General features: G+C 32.9%; 1 protein-coding gene across 1 annotated transcript in view; it reads left to right on the top strand.

Moving 5' to 3' along the window:
• The first annotated feature begins 1,671 nt into the window (after positions 1-1,671).
• Positions 1,672-20,208, top strand: part of LOC141560984 (uncharacterized) — a 103,769-nt gene continuing 85,232 nt past the window's right edge. The window contains exon 1 of the mRNA XM_074299855.1: positions 1,672-4,512. Coding sequence (XP_074155956.1) covers positions 4,500-4,512 — 13 coding nt within the window. The 5' untranslated portion in view covers positions 1,672-4,499. The remainder of the gene's footprint in view (positions 4,513-20,208) is intronic.

The raw sequence follows: 20,208 nt of genomic DNA, 5'->3' as shown, positions 1-20,208 counted from the left end.
AAATCTCCAAGGGAATATTTCCTTTATAAAAGATCAGTTTATGTTGAAGATCTTTCTAAGTTCTCTTCAGGACCGAGCCCTCTATAAGTACTCTCTCTTTCCCTCACAATACCTTCTCTTTATTGGGGGCTATTCTCTATACTCTAGCTAACTCTGATCAGTCTAACCTGCCTTATCAATGGTTTACTCCCACCTCTAAGTATTTCCTTTCTCCTGGTTATTTTTAAGTTCCCCCTGGAAACCTGACTTTTTTCTTGTTATCTACTTTATTTCATATTTGCACTCCTGGTGTCTATTTATCCTCCTAATTTATTGGATAATTGGTGTCTATTTTCCCTCCTAATTTTGTCGGTAACCTGTTTCCCCAAATAAATCTATATTTTGCCAAAGAAAATGGCCATTGTGAATTTGTCACATTGCTAGCCAGACCACATCAAAAGGGATTTGGAGAAATAATAGACTAAGACAGTAATAAGAGTGAAAGAATAAAATCTGTTTGGCCTAGATAGGCTTAGCTTACACAACAGAAGCTCTAAGGACAGGAAATCTCCCCTAGCTGGACTGCACATTCCCCTCCTCCACCCCCTTCCCCTAAACTGTGTTCTTTCCTCTCTTTCAGCCACTCAGAAGTCTGTCGCCTGTCGGTGACGGGAACCATAGTTATGGAAAATTACCAGACCATAAACTTTGTATCTAGCAATAGGTGGCCACCAGGTGGCTAGAGAAGCGGAACGACCCCCCCACTTCAGAACACATAGCCATGGTATTATATTAACCACAGAGATATCTCAGGGCTTAACGACCCTAGAGACTCAGATAAGAATGTCTGCTCCTTCCTGCAGTCCCCCCCCCCATTCCCTTTCTCGCAGGTAGCACATACCTTTACTCTCCCCTGCCCCCTTTTCCCCTCCCAACTTTGTCCTCATGTATTGCACCTAGCTCTAGCCTATATAACTTGAGCTGTTTCCAACAATAAATGAGACCTTGACAAGGACCTTCTTGGTCTCCCTCTTCTTTCTTGCCCGTTCTTTTTCAGGCTGGGTTCTCCTCGATTCCCCAAGAATAACTAAGTTCCGCAGGACTGGATAGTCATCCAGGTGACTGGCAACCATTGTGGGCGTAACTTTGGAAGGCCTATTAATAGTGGTGTTTGGAATGAATCCTGGTCTGGGAGTTGGCTACCAGATTTGACTCCTTTTCCATATTCGTCTTTTTGTACTGATTAGAGATTCCAGACTACTCTTCCCCATCCATCTTTTCCCTTGACTTTTGTTTTCTTTCCATTAACCCCTAACCCCCACCCTTTTCCATTTGTCACTACCCTCCTCTCTTATTGATTTTGATTGACTTTGCGTTTATAAATGCTTCTAAAAAGACTTTCTCCCTCGGGTTCGAGATTATCAATCTTTGAGGTAGGAAAGAAGGAAAGTGAGGGGTCCCTCCCTATATGGGACCCATGAGGTGCTGTTAAGGGCTGTTAGATGCTCTTTGGGACAAGGGCCCATAACATAGATTTTCTTAAATTCTTTCTCAGGTCGAGACCTTTGATTTCCCACTTTCCCACTTTCTCTTGGGGAAAAACCTAAAGCTGTATTAGGGGGAAACTTAATTTCTTAAAGAAAAAATAATATGAATTTTGCCAGTTGCAAAGTTTAAGTAAAGCAAACTTTTTTTTCTTTTTTTTAATCTCTCGAAATTGGAATTGTTTGTTAATTTGGAGGTTCTTCCCCTCCAGCGGAAAACTGGAAATTGTAAAGAAAAGAGGCAAAGAAAATGCGGTAATTACTCTAGCATGACCTATTCTTGAATCCATGTTGTCCTAAATAGTTAGCTTCCCTAAATTTTCAGCAATCATCCTCTTAGTAACATGTTATAAAAATTTTTCCAGCTCTTAAAAGCAAACTCATTGGCTGAAAACTTGAAAACTTTATGGTACTGAAAATAAAGGTATGTCTATCTCCAATTCAGCAGAACCTCTATTTCTCATTTCTTGAAAATCACTGATTGTATTCACATCAATAAACTTTTGAAATGGCTTCAGATGTCTGGTACTGGTGACTTGTACTGAGGTCAACAAGGTGTATTCTTATTTCCTCAATTTGATCCCTTCCAGTGAAGGAGATCTCTAATACATCATGTGCAGCCAATTATATTTCTAAATAATTCTACTTTTTATAAATACACTTTGCTTTCACAAACCTGCCTCTCTACACCTTCTAATCCATTAGTCCTTATTTTCTTCTGTAGTGAGTTATAATAATTTTAATCCCACTTTTATATTTCCTTCAAACAGCTACTCATAGTCAGCAGGTTCTCACCTCATTCAACCTAAAACATTACTAATTCTCTCTTATGATACTTATTTTAAATCCTTCGCTATTCTGTTTATTTTTGTCCCAAGATCTCTTAAAATGTGAAATCTAGAAGTAAATACACTCTTCTAGTCACGTCTCTTTTTAGTTATGCAGCCTAAAAAAGAATACTGTTTTTATTTGGGGGAATGGGAGTATCACACTGGTGAGTCTGTAATAAGCTAAATCCTCAAGGCTTTGAAACATAACAAATCTTAAGCCAGATCTGTTTAGTCATAAAAGATTCATATGATCCACAAACTTGATTAAGCAAGCATTTCATCTTTGTCTTTAAATCATGAATATAAATGATAAATTAACAAGGCCAAGGGTAGAGCACAGGGGTATTCTTGACAGGAGACAATCTTCAACGTTTTTATTAATTCCAAGTCACAATTTTGATTTTGATAATTCAACTCATTTTGAGTTTGTGTAATGACATATTCCCATCAAGTCCACATCTCTCCAACTCCACAAGATATTCCAAAAAATATCAAAATAGTATTATGAAAATCCAAATATATTATGTTTGTGAGAACTCCTGAACAATCAATCTGATAACTGTGAAAAACTGAAATGAAGTTAGAATGACAGGGACAGTTAGAGTGACAGTTAAGAATGGCAGTTAAGAGTGGCAGAAGAAGTTAAAGTGACAGTGAATTTTTATCAGGATTTGCATTGGCTCCAAATAATAGTGGAAACAAACCAACACTCTAATAATTCATTTTGAGATTTTTTTCCCCTGAGTAGTAAGGTTACTGGCTATTGTCATAGAAATTACTTCTTTTCCCTTTTTAGAAAATCAAGAAAATACTTGTCCATTTGTGATCCTCCTATAGCAATGCCCCAATCTGAAGATAGGTTGATAATCTGTTTCTTAGTTCACTTAACAAATGTCGTTCTTATATGTCTTGAGATGGAAGCTTCATTCTAAATTCATATCAGTATTTGAGAAATTAGGAATTTCATTTTAGGAACCTACCCTCTTCTGACTTTGTAGATGGTCTTTGAGGAATTGCTGTGAGTGAATGCTCATTCAAATAGTAGGACTTACTAATGACCAGGTCCCCATTCAAAATCTTTCCATCTTGGCAAGATGTACCAGACAGGGTTCATGTTCAAATGGGATAGCCTCTATAAATTCATACTTACCTGAATTCAATGTGATCTCAAAGTAGGATTTTAGTAGAGAAGAATTCTAATTTAGAATAAAATTTGGAAAATTTTTGTAATTCTTTCAACAAAATAAATCAATAAAGAAACCTGACTATAGAAAGCTACTATCACAACAGGGAAGATCAAATGACAACCTCAAAAGAGGACAAAAATGGCAAAATGTCAACATGTGAAGCCTCAGTGGGAAGTATCAATTGATTTCAAATTCCAAAAGACTTCTAGAAAAAACTCAAAAGGGATTTTTAAAATTGAGAGATATGAAGCAGATATGAGAGATTATAAGTAGAAATATGGGGGAAAAAAAGACTCCACAGCCTAAATTAGGAAGCACAAACACTGACTTAAGAAAATAATTCCTTAAAAGAAGAATTTCTTTACCAAATGGAAAAGTGCAAAAGTTAACTGAAGAAAATTCCTTTAAAAATTGGAACCATGTATGTGGAGACTAATGCTTTTAGACCTTCAGAATCAACTGGACACTAATGCATTTTTGGCAGAGTTGTGAACAGATCCAACCATTCTGGAAATCAATTTGGAATTATGCCTAAAGATCTACAAAACTATGTGTACCCTTTAAATCCAGCATTACCACTACTAGTTCTATCTGTTATAAGAGATCAGAAAAAAGGTATATACGTACAAAAAATATTTACAGCAACAAACATTTGGAATTTGAAGGGATGTTCATCAATTGGGAAAGAACTCAAGTTTCTGGGTACAAATGTAATTGAATACTATAGTTCGATAAGAAAAGATGAGCAGAACATTTCAGAAGGAAAAAAAAAACATAGTTTTACAAGAAATGATAAAGTGAAGGAGCAGAAACAGAAAAACTTTGCTCAAAATAACAGCAATACTGTGTGATGATCAGCTATGACAGACTTACAATTTTCTCAGCAATAAAATGATGCAAGAAAAATCCAAAAGACTTGAATTGGAAAATGTCATCTACAAAATTATGGAGAATGAATTATGGAGAATGAAGGTAGATTAAAGTAAACTATTTTCAGATTTTCATCTATTTCCCCTTTTTTTAAAAGTTGTTTTTTACCTCTTGTTTACACGTGTATAGCCTATATCAGATTGTCTGCTATTTGGGGAAGGGTGTAGTTTTGGAAAAGGAGGAAAAAAATTATAGCCCAACTTTTAAAAAACAATGTTTTAAACTAGTTTACATGTAACTCAAAAAATAAAATTATATTAAGAAAAAAAGAATCAGTCCAACAAAATCAAAAGAATGAAAAAAATAGAAGAAAAAACAAATGATCTCATTTGAAAAATAACTGACCTGGAAAAAAGTTGAGGATATTTAATATAAGAATTTTAGAATTACCTGAAAGCCATCATCAAAAAAATAACCTGAGAAACATCTTTCAAGAAATTATCAAAGCAAACTGCCTAATATTCTAGAACCAGAGGTTAAATGGTTACAGATAGAATTCACTGACCACCTCTTAAAAGAGATGACAAATTAAAACTCCAAGCAATATCTTAATTAAATTCTAGAACTATCATGTCAAGAGGAAGCAGCATGGAAAAAATAATTCAAATATCAAGGAGCCAAAGTAAGCATTATGTAAAATTAACAGCTAAAATGCTTACATTAATAAATCAGAGAAAAAGCAGTTCAATGAATTGAGCATGAAATTTGAAAGAAAAGAACAAATTAACATGTCCCAATTAAACATCAAATTAGAAAATCTCATTATCAAAGAATTAATAAATTTGAAAGTAAGAAAACCATTTAACTAATAAAACTTAGATCCTGATTTAGAAAAAAACAATAAAATAGATAAATCTTTGGCTAATTTGATCAAAAAAAGAAAAGAAAATTACTAATATTAAAAATTTGAAAGGGTTAATTTACCACCAATTAAGTAGAAATTGAAGCAATAATTCAGAGTTATTTTGCCCAGCTCTTTGTCAATAAGTATGACAATATAAGTGAAATAGATTAATAGTTATGAAAATATAATTGGTCCAAATTAATAGAAAAGGAATTGGAATAGTGACCCCATTTTAGAAAATAAAATTCCAGAAACTATCAATGAACTTCATAAGAAAAAAATCTGCAGGGCCATATGGATTTACAATTAAATTCTACCAAATATTTGAAGAACAATTAATTGGAATACTACATAAACCATTTGAAAAAATGTGACAAAAGTCTGACCAAATTCCTTTTATGAAACAAATATGGTACTGATTACTCAACCAAAAAAGTCAAAACAGAGGGCAAATTATAATCAATTTTCTTAATGAAGAATGATATAAAAATTTTAAATAAAATATTAGCAAAGATAATATAGTAATTTATGCCAAGGATAACACAGCATGACCCATTGGGATTTTTATACCAGGATATCAGGGCTGGCTAAATATTAGGAAATTATCAGCATATTTTACTACATTAATAAGAAAACTAACAGAAACCACATGATTATCTCAATAGATGATGAAAAAATAATAAAAAATACAACATTCCTATTAAAAACACTAGACAGCATAGAAATGGAGTTTTCCTTAAAATGATAAGAAATATTTGTCTAAAATCGTCAAGAAACATATGTATGTGGATAAGCTAGATGCTTTCCCAATTAGATCAGGGATGAAGCAAGGATGCCCATTACCACAGCTATTATTCCATATTGAACGAGAAATGTTCGCTTTAGCTGTAAGAGATGGTTTACTAAGAGAATCCTAGAAAAACAAGAAAAAGATAATTGAAACAAAGTATGTATTACTAACAAAGTTTAGCAGCAAGAGATTGGAAGAGAAATGCCATTTAAAATAATTGAAACAATATAAAATATTTGGGAGTATTCTTGCCAAAATAAATCCAGGAAATATCAATGAAAACAATTACTTTTCAGACAAACAAAAAAAAAATGAATTGCTAATGGGTAGGCTGACCTAATATAATAAAAATGACAATTTTACCTAAATTTACTTACTTGGAAGCATAACAAATTGTCCAAAAAAACCATTCAGCTAGAAAAAATAACCCATCTGGATAAACAAAAGATCAAGAATATTAAGGGCATTAATGAAAGAAATTAAAAGGTAGCCTAACTATACCAGATTTAAAACTATATTATAAATCAGCAATCATCAAAACTACTTAGTACTGGGTAGGAAACAGACTATAGCAATCCAATGTTTGATAAACCCAAGGATTATAGCTTCTGGGATACGAACTCACAATTTAATAAAAACTGGAAAATCGTATGGTAGAAATTAGGTGTAGATCAGCATCTCACATCATATATCAAGATCAGGTCAAAATGTGTCCATAAAGCGTGATAGTACTGGTAAATAAGGAGTACAAGGAACAGTTTACCTGTCAGATTCAAGGGGAAACGAAGAATTTTTGACTGACCAAAAGACAGAGAACATTATGAAATGCAAAATAGATGTTGGTTACATTAAATTAAAAAGTTTTTTTTTTTGTACAAACAAAATCAGTGCAATCAATAAGGAAAACAAAAAGATGGGAAACAAGTTTTACACGAAATGTTTCAGATAAAGAATTCCATTTCTCAAACATATATATATATATATATATATATATAGAGAGAGAGAGAGAGAGAGAGAGAGAGAGAGAGAACGAGAGAGAGAGAACTAAATCAAATATATTCTTGTCATTATCCAAATCATAAATAACCAAAGTATATGAACAGGCAGTTTTATATGAAAAAATCAAAACTATCTCTTGTGATATGAAAAAATATTCTAAATCATTATTGATTAGAGAAGTGCAAATTAAACAATTCTGCAGTACTACCACATAGCTCTCAGATTGGCTAATATGACAGAAAATGAAACTGAAAAGTTTTGGAGAAGATAGCAAAATGAAGACACTAATGTATTTTTGATGGAGTTGTGACCTGATTCTGGAGAGCACTTTGGACATATGCCTAAAAGGCATAGTTGCTCTAATTAATAAGACACCATTACTAAGTCTATATCCCAAAGAGATCATAAAACAAGAAAAGAACCTCCCACAAACAAAAATGCTTGTAGCAGCTCTTTTTTTAGTGTCAAAGAACTGGAAACGAAGGGAATGCACATCATTTGTGGAATGGCTGAACAAAATTTTTGTATATGAATGTAATGAAATACATTATGTTAGAAGAAATGATGAGTAGGAAGATTACAGAAAAGCTTGGGAACACTTAAAGGTACCTGAAGCTACGTGAAATGAGCAGACACACAAAAACATTGTATATTATAGGAGCAACACTGTGTGATGATGAACTATGATTCTCTTAGCTCTTCTCAGTAATACAAAGAACCAAAATAATTTCAACAATCTCATGGAAGAAAATGCTATCCACATTCAAAGAAAGAACTAGATAATTTGAATGTAGATCAAAGTAGATTGTTTTACTATTTTCTTTTTTTTTTTTTCAAGTTGTTTTTCTGTGGCTTTTTCCTTTTTTTTTTCTCTTCTTTCAGAACTCAAGCTATGTGAAAATATATGTGAAAATATATGTGAAAATACATGTATCACCTATGACAAATTACTTGCTAGCTGGAGAGGGGGGATAGGATGTAAGTCCAAAAATGTGAGGAAAATGTAGGGAAAAAGTCATAAAAAATGAATGTTGAAAATCCTCTTTGTATGTAACTGGAAAAATAAAATAAAACAAAATTTACCAAAAAAAACAAAACAAAACAAAAAAACCGAGAAGCTCAATGAACATATAAAGACTTAACCTGAATAACAAAGAGCAAAATGAGCAGAAGTATGAAAGCACCATATATAGTTATAGCAGTATTTAAGAATGATTTTGACTTGTTATTCTTTTATAAATATTCCAAATAATTCTAAGGGTTGATGCTATCTGTATCCAGAAAAAGAACTGATAGATATATACATGTAGATCTGTGTGTGTGTGCATGTGTATGTGTGTGCAAACAAATAAATTATACATCCCTCTGTGCCTAATGGTAGCGTTACATTCTATTAGGGGCAATGAAGCACTGCTTTCTCTTTGAGATGTGGCATTATAATGTTACGGGGGGTGGGGGTGGGGGAGAGTGAGCCAATAAAAAATTTTAAAAGCCAAACTAATAAACAAGAAAATAAATCAGGGAATTGAGGATTCCTGAAAAGCCATTGTACTCCTCCTTCATGAAGAAAAATGTGAGAATGGAAATAATTAACTAAGTATTTTCTGCAGTAATACAAATTCCACTCAACAATTTCAATAATTTTAAGAACTTAGAGAAAAATGATACATATAAAAATGTTGAAGCATTTGAAAGGCCACTACATAAAGAGTTAAATGAAAATTGATTACTTGGCTCCAGAAAGCATAAATAGGGAGTAAAAGTTATAAAGAGCAAATGTTGGAATTAAGGAAGAACTGCCTCCAAATGAGAATAATTCAAAAAAGGAATATATCATAATGTTCACATGGAAGGTAGAAAGCTACTTGTTGGGGAAGTGTTTCTTCTTGTTTAAAGTATTGGAGAACACTGACTAGAAATACCTTCCAATTCTGAAATTCAATAATTCTATGATTCTTATACATAACTGGATATTATAATTATCTCAGTGTATTACTGCACATTGTAAATTCCACTGTGACTGAGACAATATTTGAACAAACCCTTTAGTTTCCCAAAATTTAGCCCAGGGCTCTGTACATAGCAGACAATTAAGAAACCATTGTTAATTGAATTTGATTATGAATTAATGGAAAAAATTGAATTGGTACCAAATATAAAGACAGAACACATATTGACATACTTGAGTATAAAATCAGTGTTTGCAAAAATTCAAACATTATCTAGCCTTAACCATGTAATGGCCTGATGCATGATTATCTCAGTCCTGTTTCCTTACCTTTGAACAGGCTGGTCCCTCAAGCTTAAAAGACAGCTCCTCCTTACCTCTACTTCTTAGAAGCCCAGATTTCCTTTTCAGTCAAGCTCAAGTAGTATATTCTATGTTAGGCATTTTCTGATTATCTTAATTACTAACACCTATTCAAATTCCTTTGTGTATGTTGTGTATATACATGTGTATATGTCATCTATGTGCAGTTAATTATAAGTGTACCCTTTTCCCCTGTTTCCCTAAAGAGGGAATGTAAGTTCCTTGAAAATTTAAGGGATTGTTTTGTCCTAGCACCTACTAGAATATCTGACAAATAGTAGGCCTTTAACAAATGCTTGTTGCTGGACTTTTTTTTTTTTTAACTGAAATGCAGTTTGGATCAGAAAGAAAAGTTTCTCTTATATGAACTGATGCTAAGTGAAGTGAATAGAATCAAGAGAACCTTGTACAGAGCAAAAACAAATTTATGAGATCATTAACTCTGATGGATGTGGCTTTTCTCAGCAATGAGGTGATTCAGGCCAATTCCAATAGACTTGTGATGGAGAAGCGATCTGCACCCAGAGAGAGGACTGTGAAGACTAAATGTGGATAAAAACATAGTATTTTCAAATTTTTGTTGCTATTTGCTTGTTTTATTTCTCATTTTTTTCCTTTTTGAGTTACTTTTCTTGTGCAGTGTGGTGATGGTGGAAATAAATACAGAAGAATTGCACATGCTTAACATATGTATTACTTGCTATCAGGGAAGGGGTGAGAGGAAAGGAGAGAGAAAAATATGGAGCAGAAAGTTTTGCAAACATAAATGATGAAAACTTATCTTTGAATATATATTTGAACATAAAAAGCTAATATTAAAAATGGAAGTCTTTCACTAACTTCCATCTTCATAAGTTTTTTTTTAATAAAAATACATTATTTACTTCAACTGAAAATAATTTGTGTTTACCAGTTGATCTACTTTTAAAAAGTATGCATTAGTACTGTAACTGGTGGTGTAGAAGACATGAATAAGTTTCTCCCCCCCAAAATCATATCTTGTTCTCTACGAAATAGCTGTTGTTTTGACATACTAGAAGATTGTTTTTGTCTGACCTCTTGCTTCCTGCCTTTTTCTTGAATATATTTATGTAAAAATAAGAGTGCATGCTTGCTCTCTATAGAATTTACTTATTTAATTACATGACAAAAAAAACACTGTTATGCCACTGCATAACACTTGTGCTCCTATAAAACAGTTTATGAACGAATAAATTAAAAATTTTAAAAATGTTTTTAAAAAATTAAAATTTGCTTGATATGTCATGTAAATAAAATAAGGTAGTACTTCAGTAACTAGCTACCAATGACAGAATCACTGTCTCTGTTACATATATGAAATGTTAGTATATGTGAAGATAACTAAGAATTCCTGAAACAAAACAGTAAGGAATATAATAAAGAACATTTAAAAAATTATCAGGGTGGATTATAATCATGTTATAATGACACTAAGATTCATAGTTGGCACTTTTAAGGCATATTATTATGAAAATATGACTAAAGTAATCTTTCATATTGTAGCTAAAGTTGACCTCATTTTTCAAATTAATCATTTAGTACTCATTTAAAATCTAATCAGATATATCTATAAAGGTGTCATTAAAAATAGTATTTTGTTTTCAAAATATACTGGAAATGATTAACTCTCAATAAGTTGAAATGTTGGGAAGTTAAAAAGGTTTTGTATCAATCACAAATTCTCATCTATGTATTGTTAAATATGGAAACTCGGCTCACCAGAAGAGGCCTTGGAACATTATGATTGGGTCTTCATGTGGAAGCAGAAAAGGATAAAAAAAGAGAAAAGAAGAATGTTACAGGGAAAGTTGCCTGCCAAGTGGTATGTAGATTTTGGGAGAAAAGGACACATATATTTTGAAAAAAATTACTGATGATTTATTTCATAAAAGTTGCTCATTGAAATGTTGCCTTTTATATACAACAGGAAAAAGAAGAGACTCAAAGAATCTTATGATACGTAGATCTTTTTTTGACAGAACTTATCTAAATTTGATCTATATACAATGCTGTTGTCTTGTACTTTGAAAATGATATGACATTTAAGATTTTTAAAAATTTAATATACAAAATAACTTTATTAAAGTCAAAAGAATTCAAGATTTTTATGGAAAGGTGAAGACAAACAAGGACATTGCTACATGCCACTTTCTTAAGAAAAAGAAATTAATAAATCTACACTTTATTTCTCCCTAAGGATGAAATCTATATGTGGCTTAAGATGAAAAATATCCTCACAGCATAGTATTATTATAAATTGGGAAAATATTGATCTGTTTCCCTATCAAGAATCATTCTCCATTTTCTAGCTAATGTCTAGGAGAATAATAACTAGGAGCTCCACCCTATCATGGATAGGGCCCTTTTTAGGACCATTCAACTTAGGGGTCACCTTCTAATAAAAACTATTATTTCCCAAGTAAGGAGAGGACAATTCACCTTCCTTTTTCCTTTGACACCAAGAGAGACAAAAGTAAATTAATTGCAGAAATACTGCATATATATATTTCAATTTATATTCATGTTTATGTGCATTGTTTAAAAATATAAAAGGCATGATTCAGTTTTACTCCCACACTTAATTTGTTGAAGTGTTTTTATTAATAGGTAACTTTTTTTTAAAGTACAACTTTTCTTACCCTTGCACATAAGATAAGCAAATAAACCAGTTTTGATTTTGAAAATTCACTGTCTCAGAGTTGACAAAGAAGATTCATAAAATTACAAAACTCCAAGAAATGATGATTTATTAGGAAAGACGATGTTAATTTGTGCAAGTCTGCCTATAACATAATATTTATAAAATAATTATAATTGCATATAACAAGGATTATTATAAATATGTCATCCAAACTTACAATTGCAAAAGATTCATAGAAATTAAAAATTGTTAAGCCGTGGCTTCCTTCATAAAGAGAAAACTGAATTGATAAAAATAACAAATATACATTACTTCCACAATTTTGTAAAGAGCTGTATTGATACTTTTGCCCTTTTCTTAATTTCCTCACTTGCTCAGCTAGTTCTTGTTTCTCCATTTATTGAAAATTTGTTGAGCATTTGTGTCTCTTTGGGCACACACATTTAAATCATCAAAGAAGGTCATTGCCTATGCTGATCAATAACCAAAAAGGATCTCTTATAAATTCGTCAGTTTTCTTGCTGATTCTCAACATTGTTGAACAAGCTTTCTAAAAAACATTTTCAATATGTAAAAATGTTTAATGGTAAAACACATGAACATTACCTAGACAAAAAATATAAGGCACTTACTCATATCAAGAGAGCTGAAATAACTGCACAATATAACTACACAAATTTAAAATTAAAAAAACTTTTCATTCAACTTAAAAAAAGTACAGTTTAGAGAATCACAAATTCAGTCCAGACTGCTAATTTTACAGATGAAGAAACTGAAGATAATTAAGGTTAAGTGACTTGTTCATAATTGCCATGAACATTAGTGGGCCATGATCAAATGCCCACTGAGTGTGAAGAAAGAATCAAACAGTCCAGGTGGGAGATGTAAAGAGCAAGCTCTGTTTATTGATCTCAGGGTAAGGGTTTATATATGTTTTGCTAAAGAACAACAACCACTTTTCTCATGAGAAACGTGTAACCATATTACAAAACCTGGGACATCTGGCTGTTTCCTAACTTCCTTTGTTATCTCAAAGATAATATTGTTCTCAAGAGACAGATGAACAGAATGGAGGAGAGGTGAACCAACATCCTGAGTTCCCACAGCCCTCAGTTTCATGACAAGGTACAGGAAAAGCCTGGGTTGACTTGAATCCTCTGGCTTCTCAGGTTTGGCTTCAACATCTCCCCCTTTTTTCTGTACAATCTTGAGATCATTGAAGGGATGCATGAAGCTTACCCAAGATGTGACGAATGCATCTTAAAACACAGGGAAGAAGGCAACAAAAAACTAATACAAAATGTGCAACAGCAAGCAATGCATTTTGAAAAGAATTGACTTGATTTAACCAATTTAACTGTTTGTTAGCAATATCATGAGGGCCAATTCCATCAATATGAGCATCAGATATTTCATGTTGTATGTTGAATAATTGACTAACTTCCAACGTAATATTTTTAGAATGCCATGCACTCTGAAGCTTGTTCAATATTTGTTTTATGATCACATTAGTGAAATTTGAATACACATAGAGAATTACACAGATAAAAAAAATAATGATAATCACATTTCAAATTAAGTGCCTAATTATTGTATATGTCTTCCTAATGCTATCACTTGACTAGGAAAGTGACTTATCCAAAGATATATGAGTCAGTAGTAAAACTATGACTAAAATCAGATTTTTTGAATGAAAATTCAGTAATCTTTCCTTTATGCCAGTGTTTTCCCAAAGAAATTATGCAAGATTGCATGCTAGACTACTTATCACTCTATCTTCCATAATCTCATCAACAGGATCTATCTGTTGGGGGAAAGATATAACTGTGGATAAGAACATCATACAGGGAAAGGGAAGAAGGAGGAAAGAGTCAGCTTGTCTCTCCCCCACCCCCAGTAGTTATTTTAAAAATTTATATAGCTTCCTATCATTTTCCCCTGCCCCCAACTTATTTTTGGACTGCATGGCCCTTATATTCTTTTTTGTTTGTTTGTTTACATTTTATTTATTTATAAAATTTTTTGACATTATATATGCACGAGTAATTTTTTTATAACATTATCCCTTGCATTCATTTTTCCAAATTATCCCCTCCCTCCCTCCACCCCCTCCCCCTGATGACAGGCAATCCTAGAAATTTTACATGTGTTACAATATTACCTAGATACAATACATGTGTCTAAATACCATTTTCTTGTTGCACATTAAATATTAGATTCCAAAGGTATAAGTAACCTGGGTAGATAGAGAGTAGTTCTGACAGTTTACATTCACTTCCCAGTGTTCCTTCCCTGGGTGTGGTTGTCTCTGTCCATCATTGATCAACTGGAAGTGAGTTGGATCTTCTCCATGTTGAAGATATCCACCTCCATCAGAATACATCTTCATACAACACTGAAGTGTACAGCGATCTTCTGGTTCTATTCATTTCACTCAGCATCAGTTGATGTAAGTCTCTCCAAGCCTCTCTGTATTCCTCCTGCTGGTCATTTCTTACAGAGCAATAATATTCCATAACCTTCATATACCACAATTTACCCAACCATTCTCCAATTGATGGACATGCATTCATCTTCCAGTTTCTGGCCGCTACGAAAAGAGCTGCCACAAACATTTTGGCACATACAGGTCCCTTTCCCTTCTCAGTATTTTTTTGGGATGTATGCCCAATAGCAGCAATGCTGGATCATTGGTATGCACAGTTTGATACCTTTTGGGAGTAGTTCCAAATTGCTGTCCAGAATGGTTGGATTCTTTCACAACTCCACCAACAATGTATTAGTGTCCCAGTTTTCCCACATCCCCTCCAACATTCATCATTATTTGTTCCTGTCATCTTAGCCAATCTGACAGGTGTGTAGTGGTATCTCAGAGTTGTCTTAATTTGCATTTCTCTGATCAGTAGTGATTTGGAACACTCTTTCATATGAGAGGATATAATTTCAATATCCTCATCTGAGAATTGTCTGTTCATATCCTTTGACCATTTAAAAATTGGAGAATGGTTAGATTTCTTATAAATAAATTAAAGTCAATTCTCTGTGGAGATGAGGCCTTTATCAGAACCTTTAACTGTAAAAATATTTTCCCAATTTGTTACTTCCCTTCTAATCTTATTTGCATTAGTATTGTTTGTACAGAAACTTTTTAGTTTGATGTAATCAAAATCTTCTATTTTGTGATCAATAATGATCTCTAGTTCTCCTTTGGTCATAAATTCCTTCCTCCTCCACAGGTCTGAGAGGTAGACTATTCTCTGTTCCTCTCATCTATTTATGATCTCATTCTTTATGGCTAAATCATTGATCCATTTTGATCTTATTTTGGTATATGGTGTTAAGTGTGGATCCATATCTAAGTTCTGCCATACTAATTTCCAGTTTTCCCAACATGGCCCATATATTCTGAGAAAAAATGATGCAGCTCTAAGTAGTCATTCTCTAATTCAGCATATTATGTGTTAAATAGACTCTCACTATTAATCTAAGAATCTAGACACCATTCACTTCATTATTTCCATAACAACAATAACAACAAAAGTATTGCAAGTTCCATACAACTAACTTTTAAATAATATGATACTAGAAGAGTCACTTCAATGCCATTCAAGAAAATTTAATTAAGGATATATATCTTGTGCAATAGAATATTCTAAATGCAAAGAATGGTAAAATGAAAATTCACGTCATTCTTAAGAAAACTTACAAATCTAATCAGAAGAGAAGAGATACAGAAATAATCATAATGCAAGCTATATAACAATCAGTAAGGTCAAATTGATGGAAATGAAAGTAGTTATGGGGCAGTGACTGAGATCAAAAAAGTCTTCATGAAATAGAAAGAATTTGGTTAGGTATGGAGGAAGTGGAATATCTATGAATATTCACAGAGATAAAAAAGGTCAAAAGATGTTAAGAGATAGTAACCATTTGGTGGCCTGAACTGTATGGTGGAAAAGCTGTAAAAATAGCTAATCAGAATTAAGGATTATAAAACTAACATATAAAAATGTCCACAGCTTATTTCCTTTGAGATAAGGGACACTGGCTGTGTCAGTTTTCCCTGCGTTTTCAATCCCCAACATAAGAGTAACTTTCCTTTTACAAATTATGTAAAAATCACTTTAGGATACAATGAGTTTACATTTTTAAATATTTTAAATTTAAATCTTTTTAAAGTGGTAATTTTCTGATAATCTATATGGTTTAGCAGGAAATAATATAATAGATAATTCAAAATGGCATATAAAAATAGCAACAAAACCAAATGATAATAACATAGAATTTTATGAAATATATTGTGAACCCATGTGATTGAAAGAGTACTGTGGCCTAAACAGAAATAAGTTGAAAAGAAGGCTAAGTGAGAAGACAGTTGTGTCTATTTTGTACATTTTCAGTCTGAGACATCTGTGGGACTTCCTGTTTGAAAATATCCATTATAACATTGATGACAGGGAACTAGAACTCAAGAAATTCTTGATATTTATATCTGAAAGCAATCTGTATAAAAATAATTAAATTCATTGAGGCTTATGAAGTTCCTAAGAGAGAGTACAAAAAGGGAAGACGGTCCAGGACAAAGCTGTTCTGTTTTGAAGGCAGGAATCAAATTCATCTTTCTAGACCCCAAATTAAGGTTCTTTCAAAATGTTTAATATTTATAATAAATGTACTCTGCAATTCCTGAATCATCTACCAGAACACTAACTTGTAAGGTCAAAATTCCAATAAATTTCCAACATGGAAACAAAATTTCCAACATGGAAACAAAATTCCAACATGGAATTTTTCTCCTTGAGGAGAAAAAGAATAAAGTCTTTAAATATTTAAGATTTTTTAAAAGGCCTTATTTAATGGTAATATCAGAAATAAGCTCTTTCTATGTTAATTAACAGTCACATGAATCTTCTCTCTTGTAAATGCATATCTCAATACAACATATGGAGCTAAGATTCTATTCAAAGTTGATTCTGTTGCTTTTAATAGTATTTTATGTTTTCTAGTTACATGTTAAGTAGTTTTCAACATTCATTTTTAAAGATTTTCGAGATATCAATTTTTATTCCTCTCTCTTTTGACTATCTACTTCCCAAGAGAACAGGGAATATGATATAGGCATTCCACTTACAATTTTGTTAAATATTAAATAATTTAAACACTCCTTAAAAACTTTAATATTAATATGTTGTGAAAGAAGAATCAGAACAAAAGGGAAAAACAGTAAAAAAAAAAAAAAGGAAAAATAAATGAATGAAAAAGTAAAAATAATCTATTGTGATCTACATTCAGACACCACAGTTACTTCTCTGCATGTGGATAATGGCATTTTTCATCTCGAGTCTTTTGGAAATGTCTTGAATCACTATTGCTGGGAAGAATTATGATTGATCTTTATATTACTGTTATTGTGCACAATGTTCTGGTTCCGCTCACTTTATTTAGCATTAGTTAATGTTAAGCTTTTACAGTTGTTTTTTCTTCTGAAATGTCCTACCCATCCTTATACAACAATTGGTTTTGTTTACATTCATACAAATTGATGTGTTTAGTTATTTCCTAATTGATGGACATCTTCTCAATCTGTAATTATTTCTCCCCACAAAAAAAAGTGCTATAAATATTTTTGTACATGTGGGTCTTTTTCCTTTATTTTGATCTCCTTGGGATTCAGATCTAGTAGTAGTAATGCTGGATGAAAGGATATGCTCAGTTTTATAGCTCCTTGGGCATAATACCAAATTGCTTTCCAGAATGGTTGGATCAGTTCACAAGTCTGCCAAAAGTGCCTTGGTGTTCCTGATTCATTCTTGATGTCTCATAGAATCATTAGCTTCCACATGCCCAGTTCCAATTTTTAAGGAATTATTTTCTTAAGTTAGCTTTTGCACTTTTGGTGAATTCTACTTTTAAAGGAATTGCTTTCTTCAGTAAATTTTTGTGCTTCATTATTTAGGCTGTTGGGTCCTTTTGCCAACTCTCTTCCATAATTCAATTCTTTCCCCAAGCTTTCTTTTTTTTCTCTCTCTCATTTGATTTTTAAAATCCTTTTTGAGTTCTTTCTAGAAGAGTTTTTAGAATTGGCACCAATTCATATTTCCCCATTGGGGCTTGACATGTACCCATTTTGACTTTGTTGTCCTCTTCTGAGTTTGTATTCTGATGTACCCTAATGTGATAGGCATTTTCTGTGGCCAGGGATCTTATTTTGCTTCTTGCTCACTAAAGTTGAGCTCTACTCCCCGAGGTAGGGCACATTGTCACAAAGCTTCTTGCCCTAGGTGTCAGTGATTGACTTTCTGTGTTGGACCCTCCAGTGTAGCCAGCCTGCCCATTGTACTAGGAAAATCAGGCTTGGTCACATCTGTTGTGCCCTTACACACTGTCAGTTTGTCTGCTGAGCTGAGGTTGGGGACCTCACAGCTGGCCTGATGAGGCAGTATTGCAGGGCCTCAATTGCTAATCTGAGCTGTCCCTAAAAGCCTTCCCCTGGCTTGCAAGAACATCATTTACGTTAGACTGTGCTTTTCTTTTTACCAAAATGAGACAGATTTTTCTTGAAATCCTTATAAGACTTCTTGGGCAGGAAAATGATTTTGCTTCATCTTTGTGTGGATTCTGTTTCTTTCCAGTACCTTTAGAGGTTAGATTTCATATTGTTTCTGAGGGAAAATAGCTAGGGTGAGCTCAGGTAACTCCCTGCTTTTCATCACTGTCTTGATTCTGCTCCCAACAAAACTTTTGAGTGCTGCAAAGCAGCAGCAAATGTTTAACAAGATAAGCAAAAATCTAATACAACAGAGAGAATGTGGAATTGTGGTTTTCTAAGTAAACATGTGGCCTCTAGGGGATTCAGAAATCTTTTGCTGTTTGGTCACCAGTGATATATGATGTAAATATAACACAAAAAAAACATACTTTATTGTAATTCTCTAAATTATAATCCTTCTCTTGGAACAGATCTTTTGGGGGACTTTTGGAAACAGCCTTAGCTTCAGTTCAGTTCAATAATCCCAAAATGCAGCCAGGAGTTAAAGCCCTTTACTATCTTTTTCTAAATCATGTCTCCAGATCCTTTATTTTCTCCTTCAAGCCTTGTCTCTTTCACTTGGGGCTAGCTTTCTTGAGGCCTTTCTCTCTCTTTGGTTCCCCAAGAGCTCTTGTCAGAATGTCTCCAGCCAGCACAAACATCACAGTGGGAATAAAATCTTGCTTCCTCCTCCCTGAATCCTGGCTCTTTATATCCTCCCAGAGAATGGGCTTATGGGTACTCCCTGGGCTTGTGGGAGCTCCTTAAAAGTATGCTCTTTTAAAGATGTGAAAGGTGTGAACTCTGAACTAGAGAATGGTTAAGTCCCATTCTAAATTAGATAATTATATCCATTCCAGTGACTTAACACCTTGTAAGAATCTTAACACTTTGAAGAAAGGATTATGAAAATGTCTGATTCTGTTTGGGGGAACAAATTTCTAATTAATTAGAATTTATCTGTACTAAAATTCTATTTGAGATCATTTGAGATTGAGATATTTAAGTAATTATGAATTTATATAAGACATACCAATTGAATGTGAGCTCTTTTTGATAAATCTTGCTAAATTAGAAAGGTTATGAATGTCAACCTAGTGATAGATTGTCGTCTTTTCATTTATCTCAGAGAGTTATTCTAGGGTCTTTTTCATTTGTATGAATATTCATTCACAGCAACTCTTCAAAGACTATCTACCATTGTATAAGAGGATGGTTAGAATCTATAGTAATGGAAAGATTATTTTTAAGAATAAAATTCCTAATTCTTAAAATACTGATTTGAATTTAGAAACAAAACATCATCTCAAGACAAATGGGAATGGCATTTGTCACCTGAATTTCAACCTCTATCTTTAAAGTGAGGATATTCTATAGCAGAATCATACAAGTCAAGTATGTTCCTGATTTTCTCAAAAGGACTAACAAGTCAATTCTAAGACTGTAACCATTAATCTTAATACATAGGGAAAAATCTCAAAATGAATCATCAAAGTACTAGTTTGTGTCCACTTTGAGGAGACAATATGATTTGGAGTCAGTATAAATCAATTAAGAACAAGTCTCTTCACTTCATTTCACTTTTTACCGTTATCAGATTGGT

This window comes from Sminthopsis crassicaudata, chromosome 3 (assembly GCF_048593235.1).
Source record: "Sminthopsis crassicaudata isolate SCR6 chromosome 3, ASM4859323v1, whole genome shotgun sequence".
NCBI lineage: Eukaryota > Metazoa > Chordata > Mammalia > Dasyuromorphia > Dasyuridae > Sminthopsis > Sminthopsis crassicaudata.
This window is presented reverse-complemented; position numbering and strand designations above follow the sequence as displayed.